Raw genomic sequence first — 19093 nt, forward strand, 5'->3', positions numbered from 1 at the left:
TCTTAATAAGATACCAAAAATGCAGTTGAATGGCATTAAAACATGGCAAAAACATAAAATTTGTTGAGTTTTTTTTGTTCAGTTTTTGTTGTCTTGTCTGTTATTTATGTGGAAGAACAGAGTAAGACGATTGCTGTCAAAACTGCCAATTCTGGTTATATTATTTTATTAAATTGTTACTGTTAACAGTAAAACCTGAAAGTATCACTGCTGTAAAAATAAATAGAAATTGTGTGTCAACTATGTCCAATTCTTGCTTAAAATGTCATTTTGGCAAAAGCTAAATACATATCACTGTTAACTACACAAACTATTGAGTATTTATTTAAAAAATCCACTTTATTGACTTCACTTAAAAGACTTAAATGTCACTTTTAACACAACAAATTATGTAAGAACATGCGTGTCTGTGGTGGTAGAAACCAAGCAAACAGTGAGGTTAAAAAGATGCAAATAATTGAGGAATGACTGACAAAATTAATTAAATAATAACTGATGCGACTTCAAATGTGGCACTCCCTCATCCAAAGCTGTCCTTCATGTTGTCAAAACCATAATCGACTTGTCAGAAAATAAAAATAAAAATCATTGATTGATTTGATCTGCATTTTAAAAACTAATTCCAACCAAAGTGACAATAATCTGGCTTTATTGATTAATTTACAAATGAGACAAGAAACTAGAAGGCACACAGAGGAGATGAAGCTCTGCTGATGCTGATTATTTCACCAACATGCTGTTATAATTCCTGTTTGTGAAAAATATAGAAATTAAACGGAAATTATAACAAAAAGTTTGATAAAAAAACTCACTTCTTTTTTCTTTATTTTTGTGGCTCGATAATGTTCATATGAAGGGGGAAAAAAATGTCAGGTGGTGGCTGCTGTTTCGTCAAACTTTTCCTTTAAATCTTCTTTAGAATTGTGTCGTGTTTTGTTCGTAGGAAAAAAACAGAAAATGAGATTCTGTACAACAACGAAACACATCAGGTGGAGTAAAAACGGGAGAAGCAGCATTTTTTTGTGTTTGTTTGTTTTCAGTCTAAAAAGGCGTCCTTAACGCTGTCGATCCCAGCGCCAGATGGAGGCGTCGTCGCACACGGCGATCAAAATACTGCTGTCGCGGCTGAAGCTGGTTTGACGGATGGCCGAAACACATTTAGGGAGAGTTAGCGTGATGCACCTGCGGATGAAAAGACATTTACATGAGTTAGAACCCTTTAGTGGACAACTTGGTAATTGCTTCAAACTGTCTGCATTTTCTGGGGTGGATATTTTGAACTTGAACAGGTTGGAGTTTAAATTATTTCATACAAATGTACTGTAGAGTTGCACAGTGTGGTTGTATTCAAATTAAAAGAGCATTAATTACGCTAATTTTAAAATGCAGTTGAATTATTTATTTTAACTGATCTGCCCTCTATCCAAAGAAGTCATTTGATTTGATTAATTCAACATATTCTACAAAAAAAATAAACAGTTAAACTGAATATCTGTCAGAAAAATCACACAATTCACCCCAAATAATTCAGCCCTACTTTGTTGATGCACTTACTTTGCTTTGTGCGGATCTTCCACTTCGAGGTCCCACACGTAAAGCTTCCCCACCTGGTTTCCTAAAGCTAGCATCTGTAAATTAGCATCACAAAAGAGGACATCAGAAAAGTGGCAAAAAAACAAACAACGAAAAACCTGATTTTACCATCGTAACTGTACATGAAAATATTCTAAAAGGTGGAAAGAATTTGAGATTTGAGAACAGGTTATCTGACCTTCTGCCAGAAGTCCATGGAGAAGCGCATGTACCAGATGTCACACTGGCTGTAATCAAAGCGACCCAGAATCGTCACATTTGACTCATTTGGCTTAATGTGATCGATGTCGTCCTCCATTTTTCCCGGTTTCCAGCACACAATGGCATTTTCACAAGACTGCAGTGACAGGAAAGCAAAGACGAATACAGGTAAGTATGTGTCTGATTTTAACAAACAAATTTTAACACATATTATTGTCATTAATGACTTGCCTTGGATAGAATAATGTCTCCCAGCCACCGCACACAGTCCACATAGTTTCTATGGATGTCTCGTGTTGAGAAGTCAGGAAAGTGAATTTTCTCTGAGACAAAAGGCCTGCATGGAAAAAATTATCATGTTTTTAATTCCATTTTTTAGAAGACATTGTAAGCATCACTACAGGTGAAACAAGAAAATACCTGTTGGTCTTCGAGGGGTTGTACTCGTACGACCCACGGATGGCTTTCTGCATTCTCTCGGAATTGATACGCCAAAGTTTGAGGGAGTGATCCATGCCACACGACATTATCTTTTCACCAAGCAAATCAAAGTCCTAGAGTGGAATGGACAAAAAAAACAAACAAACATAAAATGAGGAAGTGGGACAATTAATTTGAAGGATGGTCTGTTTTCAACATGTATTATTATTTATCAGTGGTCATAACTAATTTATTCACAGAAAAATAACTGTGTCTCATGATACACTGAATGTTCAGGGTTCAGAGTGAGGTTGAATCCTCTCACTGCAGTGCCTCCCTTGCTGAGGTTGCAGTTGTTGTATGAAGTTTATAGACGTGTGGACGTGAGGTTCGATTTCACAATACTGACCGCGCTCAGGACTTCGTCTCGATGACCCTCGACGCCACCGAATATCGCCACTAACGTGTCTGTCTGTATGTTCCATAGACGGAGGGCGTGGTCTGTGAAATGGGAACAAAATGACATCGTAAATTCATACATGTTTACAGTTAACATGGCCTTTTATCAGAGACATAAACCATAATTAAGGAACCAAGTCGTAATAAAAACGACAGCCTACTTCTTTCCTGCAATAAAGGGAACAACTCATCATGGGTGAAAGCACTTTTGTGGCGTTTAATCATTAAGCTGTCAAAGTTAGTGTTACATTCGAAAATAGTTTTACCTTTACTGACGGACAGGAGGAGATTTGGATCCCGTGGGTGAAACTTGAGCTCATTGATGGCATTTCCATGTCCTACATAATGCTGGACAAGACAGTAAAAACTGTTATTATGATAAGGTCTTGATTTTGTGCTTACATTCTTTGAACAACAACATTTTAGAGAGAAGCACCAATCCAGAAACTGTGGGAATACCAGTGTTTCCATCAAAATTGGTGTCAAACTATGGTAAAAAGACTAGTAAATTCTGAGAAATCAGGAAAACAAACAACTCAGTCTGAGAAATAACTGATTAAAAATACCTTAATACACTGCATTGTTATGTGGTTGATCACCCGGATGATGCCGCGGGATCCGGCTACAGCCAGCAGTGGGTGACTTGTGTTGGTGTCGTAGGTCCAGGCACACGTATAGAAGTTCTCCTCTGCCTTTTTGCACACGTGTAGTCAAAGAAATCAAAACAAAAACTCTCCCTGTGATCTTTAATATAACTACAAAACATCTCTTCTTTTTGCACATTAACATAAACCCACAGCCATCTACCAACAAGAGACTGAAAAGAGTAAACAGTTTAAGTGTCATGTCAACTGTTACACGACTGGTTACGATTTATTAATTTAGCTGAAAATGTGATATGATGGAAGACATTCCAAGCGAGTGAAAGGATACATCAGCATCAACGTAAGACTGCAAGAGTCTGATTTCTCCTTGTGAGTGACATTCATACAAGGTTACCTGATGAAGAGAAACCACAGGTTAGTTATGGAAAGATACATAAAGTTTTCAAATCAGAAAAAGACAATATGCAAGACAAGCAGAATATTAAAGAGGAGGGGCAACTTATATATTTTAAATAAAACTAAGAAATAAAAAACTTAGAAAACACAGGTCATCAAAATAACCTTAATCAAATAAATCTGGATGGAAAAACTTTTAGTGACCACAGTATTCAACCCAAAATTGACCCGATTGACTTTCTCTTTTTGAGTCTCAGCCAATAAGAATCAATCAGCTTAAGTGCATTGTTGTTTTCAAAGACAGCACCAGCATGCAAAGCAGAATTGTTTGTTTATGTGTTTATTAAAGAAACAAGTTGTGATAATGTAGCTGTACCCTGTTACTCCCAACTGTGGCAAATACCAGAGGGTCTCCCTCCTTACTGTGCCAGTTAAACTGGACTCCAAACAGCGGCTGACCATGATCCTCCTGTAAAAACAAACACCCCTTTATGATGTCCAAAGCAAAAAGAAATGAACATACTGCGTAGTGGACACACTTACCCTTAGGCTGTTGACACATTTAAAAGAGTATCTGCACTTTTTATACTTCCACTTGCCCTTGCCCCAGCTCTTTCTGCCTGGGGCATTGGCAGTGTTTGTGGGTGTGTCTGGGCGCTCAGTGTTGGTGCCACTCTCAACGCTGACAGCATCATCCTGCAGAGATTTAAAAAAACGAAACAAAATGGTTTTAGCACCTAAAAATACTATCTTATTTGAAGTATCCTACTTCACACTCAGTGCTGCGGACCTGTAGTTTTGCTGTAGTTTTGAGTGAGCATAATTTATCAAAATCATGATTTCTGGCATTTTAATTTAGATTATATACATGCACATTATTTAACATATCATCCTATTTTTGCCCAAATACATTCGTCTTTATCTCACAGTTTCACGAATGGAAATGAGGCATATTTACCTTGCACATGTTTAATACACTTGCTTTGATTCCTCTGCTTTGATGACATAATTAGCCTTAGGTAATATCAAAATGGCTCTGATACTGTCTGCTTTTCATGCCACCACTAAATACACGCCTCTTCGTCGTATTAATGTTTAATAAATCTGGTACAATGTACATTTCACTTAGCCACTACTGCTAACGCCAACTTCAGTTTGCACGTGAAGTGTTGTTGTATGAACCCAAATGAAGCAGCATACAGCAACGCGTATACGTCAAATTAAATAAGCACATACATCGCCGTATGAAGAGCACTCTGTAGAGACGAAAATAACTGATTTAAGTAAAGTTTGAGCAGCTGGCTGATATCTATAATGATGAACAAAGCTGCTAGCTTGCCGCTTTAGCTAACCGGCTACCTGAGCACAATGCTTGCCGGCTAGCATGTATGTATGCATGTATGGCACATTTGTCACTTATAAAACAACACGGGTTAACATCTTACATTCTCGTCTCCGGATAAATCTGGGTTACTGTTCTCGTCACTGCTTAGTTTTTGTTTTTTCGCCGGTATCTCTTTTCCCGCTTGAGAGGGGGACTCGGACATGTTCTTGTTTTCCCTCATTTTGGCTCAAATTCCGCCTTTTCCGCTCTGCTGCCGCAAGGATTGCTGGGTAACGTCGTTTGACTCGACCTCAGTTGTAGTTCAGCTGAATTTCACATATTCACAGAGAAATACCATATTCTTGCTTAAAAAACCTTTAATATTTACTGTGGGACACTGTAACTCCATCAAACTATTTACTATAAAGTTAAACTAAACTAATTTCCTGGACTAATTGAGCACCATTTGCTAATACATGGTACTGTTTTTTTAAGTAAATTATAAAAAAACAAACACGAAAGCATGTATATTTACATACAAATTTATTATAAAACAGTTTAGAATCATGTGTTTTCACAGAAATCTCATATCTTTTACAGTCCAACATTATTATTCTGGGAGGATTAATGGCATGGAGGTCTTCAGTGGCATCAGGACACAATCATCTCTGCATCACCAAAGGAGGCTTCACTCATCTCCTCAGAGACGAGTCCTTCATCATCATCCTCCTCCTCCTCCTCCTCCACCTCCAGCTCCTCCTCAGCTGCTCTCTTTACACCCCTCTGCTTCGACAGGGCCACAGTGTACCGGATGTTGTACATATTGAAGTCACACCTGTACAGAGAAAATGTGCATTTACTACAAATCCAACAAGTCAAAAAATCTTTTTTCAAAAGAGTCAGAGGAAGACTTTCAATCTGATCAGTAATGTGAGCTTTTTAATATATGTTCTTAAAATACTGTGAAGTAGTAGTACTGCTGTGTTTTAATACACATACTGGTCAATCGATATGACGACACCAGGAGGAAAGCAGGATGGTGATTATTTAGGTTCAAATGAGACAATGTGGGTCAACGTTAAAACGTTGTTACTTACAGTTTGGTCAAGTTGTCATAGTGTCTCTGGATGCTCTTCTGCAGAGCCTGCAGAGTGGGCAGTATGGCTCCTGACCTGCACATCAATGCAAATCTGTTAATCACACTCAATACTATACTAAAACAGACTACATGCAATGTGTCCATTGGCCCTTGTGCGTTTCCATACCTGTTCTTGAGTTTCTGTCCGTGAAGCATGAGAAGGTTCTGGGCCCAGGTCATGAAGAACTGCAGGTGGCCCGACTTCTCCAGACACGCCGCCACAAATCCCAGCAGCTTTTCCACGTAAATGTCAGGAAGGGAGCTGCAGACCACTGGGACTGGAGGAACAATTTAGAGCTTTCAGGCATTTTCATCATTTAAGTGACGATAATTCACTCTAGGGCTGAGATTTCATGATCCATTCTAACTTGGAGGGGAGGGGGCAAACTGAGTTTAAAATACTCTACCCTGTGATCCAGTAGAGGGCACTATGATCTCAGCTTGACTTGAGATCCATTTTAAATGCCCTCTTGGCCACAGAGAAAAATAATACAGTGATATCATGGTGTGATGTTAATTATATATATCTCTCAGTTTGCTGGGTGAGTCTCAGCCCAGGAAGTAAAAATGTATTGCATAGCCACCAGAGGGCGATGGACTGGATACGAAAACAACTCCCTTTGAAAGAAAGTCAAACAGAGTTTAGAAAATGAGCTTCTAATTCTCACTTTGACATTTTATCCAAAAAAGTGACAGCCCTAATGTTTGTTTGTTTGAAGGCAGGTTCACTTACTCTGCTCGTGTGGCACTGTTTCCAGCACCTCCTGCTTCAGGGCCTTTTCGTTGAGTCTGAATGCCAGGATGATGGCTGACGCCCACTCCTGGAGGCGCAGCTGTTTGCGTATGCTCACCGGTGTCACATCCATGTCGAGATCGTAGGGGTCAAACACCATGGAGCCATCAAGGGAGTAGACCAGCAGGCCCTCGGTGGTGGTGGCTGCCCAGCTGCGACCTGGGAGAAGATGGAGACACTTCTGTTAACGACGGAACTTTTAATTTTTACGACAAATGCTCATTTGCAGGGGGCAAGGGTGGAGCTTGGACACCTACCAGTTGGGGAGAACCGCAGTGAGGTGACTCTGATCTCTGGCTTGAAGTGACGAGAGCTCATGTCACCTTTAGAGACCAGCAGAGAGAAATACATCCAAGTTAAGAGAAATCATGATCCACATGTATAGCTGCACTGTCTCCATTTCCTGTGTCACAGCCACAGATTCCTCCACATCTGCCTGAAATAAGCAAATGAAGAAAGAGCCGTACCTTTCCTGACTCCAGGGAGGCTAATGTTGATTCCGTCCCCGTCTCCAGCTCCCTCGTCCACCAGAGCCAGGCTGCCGAACTCAGTCATTTTGCGCCTGTCCAGGAACTCCTGGAAAACAAAGTTAATGTATTTATTATAAGTATGTAAGAAAGGATGTTGCCTGACACTTCACAGTGAACGAAGCTGATGATTTACCTCCATGGCATCGAAGGACAGGTTGGAGGAGATTTCAAACTTCTTCATGAGCATCTGCTCCTTGATGTTATAGATGCACACAAACTTGGACTGACCTCCGGCCAAGATGGACTCCCCATCCGCAGAGTAGCACAGACAAGTAAAGGACCTAAATAGAGGGGGGGGAACATAAATGAATCCAACGAGTGAAAACACGGAGAAACAGGTGAGGACGGACGGTGCGACCCTGTCCACTCACTTGCCCTTGGCGGACTGTTTGGCTGTGATTTTATCCGTCTCTTTGCGGCCCATCTCCAGGTCGTGGCGTCCGGCCACGGAGCTGGTTTGTGTGGCCGTGTGTGGGTTCCAGAAGGAGACCTCGCCGTTCAGAGTGGCCACGGCCAACTCCTGACCGTCAGGGCGGTAAGTCACTGACAGGCCTGGGACAAAAGATGAAGAAAAAAAACGCTGATGAACATGTCAATCTATATATCCAAAGCTCTTCTAACCAGGTTTGATCCCAGTTTGATTTAACCAGGAAGTACTTGGAGAGTTGTAGTCCACCACATATTTACCATCAGAGGTTAGAGGAATTGTTTCCTTGACCTGCCAGCTGTCCATCATGTCCCACAGCCGCACTGTGCGATCCCACGAGACGCTGGCAAGGATTGACTGGACTGGACTGAAACACAGGCCACTGACTGGACCCTCATGACCCCCGAGGACCTGATTAATCACAAGGCAATTACATATATGCTGTCCATCGACTTACAGGAGATGCAGATACATAAAAATGAGTCAGTAAATACCTCCAGCAGTCTGCCTGTCTGCATGGACCAGAGGAAGATCTCGAACGAGTCCTGGGCTCCTGCGCTCACCAGTTCTCCACTGTTATCGACTGCCAGGGTGGAGAACTGTGCGGGGCGAGGTGAGGTGAACGTCCTGAAGTTTCGGTATCTAGAAATCGAGCGAAGTCTCAGTGCACCACAAATTCCTCAACAATCAAACCAAACCCGGCTTTAGCTCACCTGTGCAGGTCGTACGCTCTGACCGTCCCATCGAGAGAAGCACTGACAATGACGAAACCGCTGGAGGTGAAGGTGACACTGGTGACGCTGCTGGTGTGCTCGGTAAAGGTGACGAAGCAAAGGCCGCTGTTGGTGTTCCACACTTTGATCTGGTTGGGAATAAAACCAGTCAGACATCAGATATGATTAAGTTAGGTCCCACAGGTGCTGCTCCATTTACTTTTTAGACAAGCAACCACCACTGCTCACTTTGCCATCGTCTCCTCCTGTTACAATGTACTGTCCGTCGGGCGAGTAGGCCAATGAGGCCATGTTGTTGAAATGTCCCTGTTGCTTGAAGACGTACGACTCGCTCTGCCACTCCCACACCAGCAGCTGACCCATGCCTGAAACAAATGCACCCACAACACGATAAAGATAAATCCATAAGCTGCACCTGCTGCAACAGGAAACTATTAATTGAATAAAGTCCACAGTTTAAAAGTTTTCTAATCATAAACGGGCACATAGTCAGTGAGACTGTATTCAAGATCAAAAACCGACTTCTTACCTGAGCAGCCAAAGCCAATCCAGTCTCCAGAGCTGTTTATAGCCACTGAAGCAATTCTCTGGTCTGAAATACTAGAGGAAAAACATTCAGTAAAAAAACTGCCAGTGCTGAACAGTCATTTTATTCTCTCTGTCATCTGTGAAAGTTTCTCTCACCTGAGGGAATGAATCAGGTTGAATTCTGGAAGCTCATGCAGGTGGAAAATGCCAGAGGCAAAACCAGTGACAAGGATGTGAGTAGGCTTGTGGAAGGCAGCGCAGGTCAAATGGTTAAAATCGCCCTCCTTGTTGAAGAAATGTCTGCAGGAGCAGAGGCAAAAAAATATAAAAAAAGATATATGTATCCTTTGTTAAACCTCTACAGCCATCCGTATATGATCACACAGGTCCCTGAGCTTTAATTAAACAAAAAAAGACAATATGATGCTTTTCATTACAAATACTGACACTGCTATGAAAGCTGAGATGCTTCTTACTTGCTCATCTGCTTGTATCGCACATTCTTCGTCTTGTTCTCTTTGGGGAGTTCAGCTTTCCCTCTGATCACTTCCCCTTCCTGCTGCTCCTCTTCCTCCCCCTCCTCCTCCCCTTCCTCACGCTGTCTCAGTGGCTTAGGTTTGTCCTGACTCCTCTTCAGGATGAGGCCATCCAGCTCAGTGTCGCTCTCCCAGATGCACAGTGTCCCGTCCTGGCTCACAGTGTACAGCTGGAAATGCAGGTAAAATTAAGTCAGTCGGGGTCACATACAGTATGTTTTGTAAACTTTCTAAATTTAGCTTTAAAAAAAATAAATAAATGAAAATTGAGTAGCATGGATAGAGTCTGAATCACATAGTAGAGGAAGAAAGAAATTAACTCACATCCAGGCTGTCCTTCTCAAAGAAACAGCCCACAATCAGGTCCTTGTGTCCACCCAGGGAGTAGTAGATGAGGTTGGACCAGCGCTCAGCACCAAACACCCATGTCGACATGTCTTTGCTGCCCACCACGAAACACCTGAAGGAAAAAAACAACAACACACAACCATGATTTTCTCTCAGTCACAGGCTGAGACACAATATGCCACAACCCGCTTTCAATTTTCACTCACTTGGAGTCGTCTGTCCAGTCAATGCAGGTGGTTTCGTCATAGGGACCATAGTAGCTCTTGTCCAACACGAAGGCATTGAACTCCCGCTGCTTCCCGGGAGCGTGGTACATCAGAGCTACATTCTCTTTTGTGACAACAAACTTCCTGAAAGGGATAAATATGTAGATAATGTTTTGATGATTCCGAAAACAGCTGTGGTAAAGCATCTATTAACTATTTTGTGTTGTTTAGAAATAATTTTACAAAGAGTAACCAAAGCTTAAGGCATGACAACACCAGTGCAGTGTGAACCACACTCACCTGCCATCAGGGGAGAAGCGGATGCTGCTCACAGGCTTGTGAAAGTGGAAATGATGAAGGATGGCCCGTGTGAGGAGACTGATCAACAGGGCCGCACCATCTGTATTGGCACAGACATGACCACAAAGAAACATACTTGTTTTTTCGTTTGTTTTCATAAATCCTTGAGGAAGCACAAGTCAGCGGAAACTCTTACCTTCGTCAACAACTACTGCCAAGTTGCCATCTGGAGAGAGACCGACACATGTGATGTTCTTTGTAGTGGAGATGGGCAATGTCTCAGATGTGTTGCTTTAAAACAAATAAAAATTATCTTTGGTTTGATGACGGTTTCTTGTCAGCACAACTTTAGTGTAGTATGTTATAGACTTATTACTGAGTCAACATTCTGTAAATATTTGTTTACAGGGAAACCATTAATGTGAACAACATTATAAATCATATTTAAATCACATTAAAAACTAAGTGCACAACATTGACATGTAACATGATGAAAGAGCAACATACATAAACTGTATTCTACAAATACAATAAAATATAACACTTACTTTTTCAAGTCGAAGACAGAGACTCTGTTCCCAACCGGACTGATTACGGAGTTGCCATCTTTGGAGAAATTTAAATTCCCCTGACGATAGACTGCGCCCAGTAGATTGGAAAACTACAAATAATACATAGTGGTTTTCATTTAACAAGCACTCAAAGCTTCCTACTACACACACAGATTTTTCACAAACCCCAGTTGGAAAAGTAGGAATGCAACTGAACGCCACACAACAATTGTATGAAGAGAGTTACACATTAAAACATGAATGAAACTATGTAGTTACAGTATATTTGTTATACAAGACATAACCGAACTTTAGTATAGATGCTAACAGGGGACATTTATATTCTAAATGTGCCTTTTCTGTAGATAAATTAGCACTATGCAGTAACCTAGGACATTTTGAATGAGGTTTGGTCAGACGTTTCCTCCCACACGCCACAAGTTGAATGGCACCGCTAAGGAAGGCTAACTCCAGTGTACTCACCCTATAAGCAAACTTCATTTTAATATATATTCACTAAATTCGGTGCATTTATCTTCGATTTAATCCCATAAGTATCCAAATTGAAGCAAGAATACAAGGCTCCTGTGACACATGCTTCTCTTCCTCCACACGTGCTGTCGTTTTGTTGACACTCGACACTTCCGGGCTGAGTTGCGCGGAGGATAAAGCACTGCGCCCTCTGGTGGCATGGAGGAGGAACGAGTCGAAGTCACAAAAAAACCAAAACAATACACATGAATAAGAAAATAACGTGACAGTTATGGATTTAATGACTAGAAAACATTATGTTTGTTTTTTTAATTATTGTGACTGAACAGTTTGTAACATTATATAGAACTATTGTATATAGTAAAAAGGAGTATTTCCCTCCTTTATGATACCAAATGTGGGTTAAAACTAAACAATCAATGTCAAATCAATGGTTATAGTGTCGGTTGTACATAATTGATAAAACTAATAAATAAAATAAAAATAAAGCTGTGCATTATTTGGAAAATACAAGAACACAAAATAAAATAGAATAGAAATGAATAGAAAATAACAGAACTAAAAGACTCACAAAGATAATATCAGTGAAAAGAAACAATACTTCTCATTTAATCACAAAATATCACTTTTGCTCAGTGTCCACTAGCCTATTATATGCAATGAAACTCAAAGATGATCATCCAAAAATAAATGGCACACTTGGAAAGCAGAAATAACAGGTCATGGCCTTCTCTTGTTGCTTTCTCGTCGGAGCTTCACACGATCCCTCCATCCCGTCCATTTTTAACACCGTTACTGAATAATTCATCAGTCTGGCAGCTACAGTGCACACACAGCACACGTGCCGCAACGTGCCGGTGCCAAAAAGAAACTGCAAACGATAACTGCAATGTACACCACAAAGGTCAGGGGGATGACACCAAGTTTATACGAACAGTCTTTTACTGGAGGAAAAGGGTTGGCTGTTACTGAAGTAAGAAGGACGTTGGTGATTTTTATTTGAAAGAAAACAAGGTTAAACATCTAAAAAACAACAGTTACAAGTGTAGCACCAGACAAAGACGCTTTTTTTTTTGATCACCGAAGTGTTTTGTGCCAAAGGTCAAAACAGGGCACCACATGCAGGCGGACATATTTTTGGCCTCCGGTTGAGCACTCCAAACAGCCATAGACGGTTTCCCGCCTCTGGTTGCCCATGCCGCACAGCGAGCACGGGCCCTTGGGGATGTTGTGTTTGAGGAGGTTGACCCGCGTGTGGGTGCTCTCCCTCAGATAGGCGGTGGACACGTCCGTCATGCTGGCGGCTTTCTCGTAGTAGTCCGTCACCATGTCGTCCATGTAGGTGTCCGAGTGGGTGAGCTCTTCGAACGTCCGGTCATCTGCGTACGGGGGGAGACGAATGAGCGCAAAGAACAACGTGCGTGGTTAAACGTGCGGTGTGGAGCTCGTAGCTGTACCTGCTCTGAACGGGTTTCCGTAGATGATGCCGGACAGGAAGCGCCGCAGTCGGCCCATGGAGAAGCGACCGATGATTCCACCGAGCTGCTCCCTGATCTGCTCACGCTCAAATCCGCCTTGGGACTCCGGAGCAACGCAGATATCTGAGAGGGATTGTATTCAAGTTTAAGAAGACTGCACTGCTTCAGATTACTGGCAGATTAGTGTGTTGAGTTAACAGAAGAAGCAATAATAAAAAGTAGTAGGTCACTGAAGTTTCCTGGCTTTTGGTATAAATGGTGCGCTCCATTTACATCAGAGGTCGTACTTGACCTTCAATCAAGCACGGGGGGTTGAATATGTAATCTTGGCAATTTTCGAGTTGGAAATCTGACTTTAGAGGGTGTTTCACTATTTTTTTCTTATCCAAATCATGTTATAGGCAAGTGTGGGGGTCACACGATGCAAGAACTTTGTATAACTTGGCATTATTATATTATTAGCACCACACTCTGACCTTCTGAGTTAAAGGGTCACAATAACAAGGCTTTTTAACAACACTTAATGTTGGAAAAAACAGTTTTTTAGTTATAAAAAGTTTTTTTTAATTATATTTATTACTGATTTATTCATTTTTACCAGTGTTTTATGTCATTTTAATGTTATTGTACAGCACGTTGGGCACTTTGCTTTTAAAATTGCTCTATAAATAAAGTGGATTGGATTGGAAGTATAATTATTTCCATCTTCATCTTCATGTTAGATGGTGTGGAGGACTATTTGTCAGAATTTGTCCTCTGTATCAGTGTAAGATGACACAAATGCAAACCCGCAGCTTCTACACACACACACACACACACAGACGTGCGACGCTGCTTTGAGCCGTAAAACGTTTCAAACCTTTAATCTTCTCAAGATTCTCGGTGTGTTTCATCCTCTCAGAACTTCATTCACCTTCATCTCTGCTTTGTTGCATCTTCAATGAAGCTGAACCTGAGACCACACCTGTCTGTCTGATGTCGTGTCTGTGTGTATTTGTGTCTGTGTGCGAGGCCTTTCGTACCGAGGCGTCCGTCCAGTCGCATGAACAGCTCACAGATGCTGAAGGCGATGGTGGTGTGAGCCGGGATGACGATGGCCTTGTCTCGACCTCGGGGGTTCCTGCCGTCGTCGATCTGAAACTGCGATCACAGCAGGAAGCAGGAGTGACTTCAGTGATTCGAGTGAGTTTGTCGACAAGATTTGTTAAAAACTCCAGATAAATTGCCTTTTTAGTTGAAGAATGACTTGAAGGGTTAATTCAAGGTTATATCACCCGATCGTACTTTAACTGATGACTCATTTTGCTTATGTGTGGATCAGTAAGATCAGTTTTCTTTTTCAAAATAAAAGCTTCAAATCCTTCAGAGGTAAGAAATTACACATTTGCTCCAAAAACAACTGTTTTTTTTGACTTGAGCAATTAGGTTTAAAATTCTGATTCAAGCTTTGCATTTAGATTTAACATTAAGCTTATGATCCAACAATTATATTTAACATGTTTTTCTGCTGTTGTTTTTTTTAACTTAACATGAATTTCTGTCTCAAATGACAGGAACATTTGCTAAATCTGTGCAAAAAGGAGCTAAATTGTGAAAGTGACACCAAAATCTTACATTTAATGCGCCATACTCTTCGACTACATAACATGTATTCAGATTATCAACATTTATAACACACTCTCGCCTAATAACCCCCAAATGTTCACATTTATAATATTAATACAGCTTTTAATCTGTACTTTCCCTGTTATTTATTTATTCATGTCTTCAAAAAAACACACTCCTTGATCGTTTTTGCAAGACTTTTTGCTTTGGATGCACCGTGTCAGTGAGTGATGTGTGCATTGTGCGTTTACCCTCATGGTGGTCCCTCTCACACCGGCGTGGACGGTCAGGGAGCACTGGCGCGTGGTGCGGATGCTTTCCACGACCACGCAGAGGACGCTGCGTCCACTTTCCCGTGACTGACGCACCAGGCAGTGATCCAGGTCCACTTTCCTGAGCGACAGGAAGCACAAACGCAGGTTTATATGATATTAAACCCTGATTTCATTTGTCCCCCACACACTGATATTTCCAACAATACGCCTTTTAACGACCTGTCACTGTAAAACACAGTATTGTCTCTATTTCATCGTCTAAGGTTACATGATGATTTATTCACACATACAGGGAAAACCCTCTTCTCACGTTCCCTCTGACACAAAGAGATTAGAGGTCACACGTCGCTGTAGCTGTTGAATATTAAGAGGCTTCTCAATATAGATGGTTTTATTTAATATATCATATCATCCAATTAGTCCTGAGTGGGACTATGACGATGGTGCTTTGACACCTGATAGATCAGGTCCTCCAGGTGCATGCTGGGATACCTGGAGTTGAGTTCCCGCAGCAGCGTGGGCACCTCCAGCTCGTGCTTGGTCACGATGCCGAAAGACGCCTTGACGGCGACCGAGTCGGAGCCGCTGATGTTGAAGCCCACGTCGTTGATGACGTGGTTCCCCAGGCGACCGTTGAGGGCCACGTCTGATTTGTCCTCATAGTTGAGGAGCTGGTAAGAAGACACCCCTGTATGATAATAATATTTATATTATTAATAATAATAATAATAATAATAATAATAAGAAGAAGAAGAAGATGAAGGATTGATTATTATTTTGGTTTGTTTTATTCTTGTCAAAGAAATCCATCCAAGTGGCTGAAGCTCAAGCCTTATTTTGCAGAATTACTCGAATAACCCAGAATATTAGCAACACGAGCACAAAACCAAGATGAAAATGTTGAAACGCAACAAACAAAACCGACGAAAACAGTGCACAGCAACACTCAATTGACATGTTCTTCATTTAAATGATCATTTTGCCTTTTAAAGCTATAATAAAATGTGTTAGAGCGCTACACATATGGCTTTCTTCTCAATTTTGAATAGAGACAGGAAGCTTCTGTTCACAACACTAAATAATAACATATTATATATATATTATAATAGACATATTATGTCTAACATTTTTAGACAGAATTTTAAAAAAGAGAGAAACGTAGTTGTAGGTTCAAGGTACCGAGTCTTATATGAGTAAGAATAATAAATAAAAATGACAATTTAAAGCAAAACCTGCAATAATTTTATTAATAGATTATAAATGTTATTTTTAAAACACATAAATCATAATATAAATAACCTAAATGCAATATTTACGTTTAAGAAAACAGATTAAGAAAATGAAGAGTTAGACAAAACTAGAGCACAGGATGTGATACTTTGAAATTTAAAAAGACTAAATGAGTTAAAGGACCAGTGTGTAAAATTTAGGTGCAACTATTTTCACTTTCGCTGTCATTTTGGACCACCATGATTTTACAGGAGCCCACGATGGACAAACCAAAGCTTTTGAGTTTCGACGCTAACTGACGGCTGCAACACAAACATGTTGAAGACATTTAACACACTGTACCTTTAAAGTCAAAAGGCCAACTTTCTGTGACATCGTTCCAATCCAAATTTCAACAACGACAGAATTTCATAGACATAAAAACTGCAAAACGTTAACAGGGCCGAATGAAACCCTTTTGTGGGCCAAATTTGGCCCGTGAGCCCCACTTTTAATGGAGCCTTCCTGCCACTCAGTGGAGCCCATTTACCTGCCGTGATCTCCTTCTCCCCGACCAGGATGTCTTTCAGCGAGAAAGGCGTGGAGGCGTACTTCTTCTTCTTCAGGAAACGCCTCTTCCTCTTCTTGGTCACCAGGCTGAGCGGCTGGTAGCGGTCGGCCTCGCTCAGGCTGGGCACGGGGATCAACCGGCCCGTGTCTCCCACCTGCTTCACAAAGTTCTTTGTGGCTGCGGCAAACATCACCAGCGATGCATGTGCGTGTCACACACACACTGCGCTCAGGCAGGACTGCTGCGTCGGGTGTGTTTCGTTCAGACGTTAAATAATGCAGCAGGTGTGAAAGGGAATATGGGACACGGTGTGTGTGTGTGTGTGTGTGTGTGAGTGTTGACCTGGTCACTGCAGGCCTGCTACTTCCTGTCACATGATGGTGAGGTTTCGTCAATAAGAAGTTAGTTGCTTTACATTTTCTATCTTCAATACGAGTTAAAAATACATAAAAATGGTATTTTGTGTTGTTTCTTTAAATTGTTTATTCAAAATTGCAACTTTTCCTCCATAAAGTAGCACAACAGGTTGGACCTGTGGGTCAGTGGGTCAAATGAGCACCCCATTTTAGCGTCACTTTAAAAATGACTCTATCTGTTATTGAGGTGTTATCCACGTTTTTACGTCTTTTCATTTATTTGAGTTGTTTTAGATGTATCTTATGGCCTCGTGTGAGCTATTATTTATTCTTCTGTACAGCACTTTGGTTCACTTTTAAATAACTAAGGCTATTCAACACTGGCGAGGACATATTTCTAACTGAAGTTGAGCAAATGTGGGAGTTTCGTACTTAGAGGCAACGAGTAATTAAAATTGAATTCATACTATTTATATATAAATGTGTTCATCTTTAGTCGTCCGTTATTACAGAAAATAAGCCATATTATGTCATTGAGAGTCAAATGTAAGGATGTATTGAAGTTCTTATCCTTGCATTAGCACATAATCATTACTATGTTTATGGTTTGTCTTACTTTAAAACTGTAAAAGAACATTTAACTGATGCTTGACTTGAATTTTATTAAAATTAAAGTCCTGTTTTGTGATTTTTTTGTTGGGTTTTTTTGGTGGAGAAAAAAGAGAGAAAATGATTTGACTCTGTGTCACATTAAACATCTGCTTTCTAGAAAGCCAGATGTGGCTTTTTTGTAACATCTAATGTTTTCTCATGTCTTGTTCGGACACTTGGATAGCGTCCACCTCTCTGCGGGGCGGCCTTCGCTCGCAGTGTGTGTGCGTGTGTGTGTGCGACCGTGCGGGCCCATCCCTCCTGTGGTTCCGCTGCAGTCTGCTCCATACGTCCAGAAATAGCCGCTATGTTTTAAAATCCCACATGTAAGAGGCGGCGTTATAGCACGGGAGCTCAGGTCGCCATTAACGCCGCGCACGAGTCGCTCCCTGTCATTTTCCAAGAGTTCATGTACTGAAATTGCTTGAAAGTATAATTCAGGGACAAAGAAACCGTGACTGCTGTTGGAAACGTGATGATTTTGGACAAAAAGACACATGTTCTCCACCGGCCAGTTCATCACACCACATAAAACCTCAGTATGTGCAGACTCTGAAGTCTGATCTGATGGAGGAACTTCTCCACATCTGCCTCGGTGAGTTTTTCCGTCCCCACGTGACCACCTGACTGAATCCTTAATGGAAAAGCAGTCTGTGCTTTTAAAACACTTCCTGACTTGTTCTGCAAAAAGGAAACACCTGAAATCCACTCCAGCGGCTGCTACACTGTCACTTAAAGAGGCACCGATGAGTAAAACATCACTCTAAGAGGACGCTGCACGTTGTGGGGAGCACTGATGGAGACGGTGGCTAAAGAGTTGCTGTTGTTTTTGTTTTGTTCTCCACGTCCGGGGACGTCGTCACGGGGACCGACGGTCTGCTGGAAAACACATCAGACCGCAGGCAGACGGAGAGGATGGAGAGCACAGATGTGGGTCAGTGTTTCAGGTAGAGAGAGGTTAAGGCGCCACTTTAACGTGCATTATTAACGCGTTATTCTGTTAAAAAATTGACATTTTCAGGCCCTTTTATGCTTCAAATGAGCAAAAAGCCATGGCATGGATCTGTGCCACAGGTGCACCCATGGTAATCTGCCGGGGTAATAATCCTACACATCACACACCCCCAGGATGTCCGTATAAGGAATTATTAAGATGAAGTGTGTTTGAAATATTACCCACGGAAACAAGTCAATGCTATAAAACAAAACACATTAACACAAGTTAAGACCCTAATACTCCCAAAACAAGTCAGAACGTGTCTTTAAGTGCAAAAAAAGAACGTTTAGAAATGGCTTTTAATCCTTCTTGAGCTCATTTGGAATGTTGCACTAGACCGAAAACAAATCGGCCATTATTGTAGTCCTTT

General features: G+C 41.3%; 3 protein-coding genes across 3 annotated transcripts; all 3 read right to left on the reverse strand.

Annotated features, from left to right (window-relative positions):
- Positions 1-313: 313 nt before the first annotated feature.
- eed (embryonic ectoderm development) lies at positions 314-5259 on the reverse strand. The gene is made up of 12 exons (XM_044047977.1): positions 5120-5259; positions 4218-4370; positions 4051-4143; positions 3607-3672; positions 3240-3365; positions 2940-3021; positions 2624-2715; positions 2215-2348; positions 2026-2131; positions 1772-1930; positions 1555-1628; positions 314-1182 (listed from the first exon to the last, which is right to left on the reverse strand). Exons 1-12 carry the CDS (start codon positions 5237-5239, stop codon positions 1056-1058), a joined length of 1332 nt encoding a protein of 443 aa, XP_043903912.1. The 5' UTR covers positions 5240-5259; the 3' UTR covers positions 314-1055.
- Positions 5260-5524: 265 nt separating this feature from the next.
- Positions 5525-11723, reverse strand: pwp2h (PWP2 small subunit processome component). The gene is made up of 21 exons (XM_044020029.1): positions 11573-11723; positions 11087-11199; positions 10735-10829; positions 10539-10638; positions 10239-10382; positions 10009-10144; positions 9625-9854; positions 9305-9448; positions 9150-9220; positions 8849-8985; positions 8600-8748; positions 8381-8528; positions 8147-8297; positions 7831-8011; positions 7593-7740; positions 7397-7505; positions 7187-7252; positions 6870-7088; positions 6264-6414; positions 6096-6170; positions 5525-5833 (listed from the first exon to the last, which is right to left on the reverse strand). The coding sequence occupies exons 1-21, from the start codon at positions 11588-11590 to the stop codon at positions 5650-5652; spliced, it is 2769 nt and encodes a 922-aa protein (XP_043875964.1). The 5' UTR covers positions 11591-11723; the 3' UTR covers positions 5525-5649.
- Positions 11724-12140: 417 nt separating this feature from the next.
- pjvk (pejvakin) lies at positions 12141-17269 on the reverse strand. The gene is made up of 6 exons (XM_044013081.1): positions 16699-17269; positions 15432-15627; positions 14916-15057; positions 14082-14199; positions 13039-13182; positions 12141-12960 (listed from the first exon to the last, which is right to left on the reverse strand). Exons 1-6 carry the CDS (start codon positions 16907-16909, stop codon positions 12659-12661), a joined length of 1113 nt encoding a protein of 370 aa, XP_043869016.1. The 5' UTR covers positions 16910-17269; the 3' UTR covers positions 12141-12658.
- Between the last annotated feature and the right edge of the window lie 1824 nt (positions 17270-19093).

Source organism: Solea senegalensis, linkage group LG2, assembly GCF_019176455.1.
Source record: "Solea senegalensis isolate Sse05_10M linkage group LG2, IFAPA_SoseM_1, whole genome shotgun sequence".
NCBI lineage: Eukaryota > Metazoa > Chordata > Actinopteri > Pleuronectiformes > Soleidae > Solea > Solea senegalensis.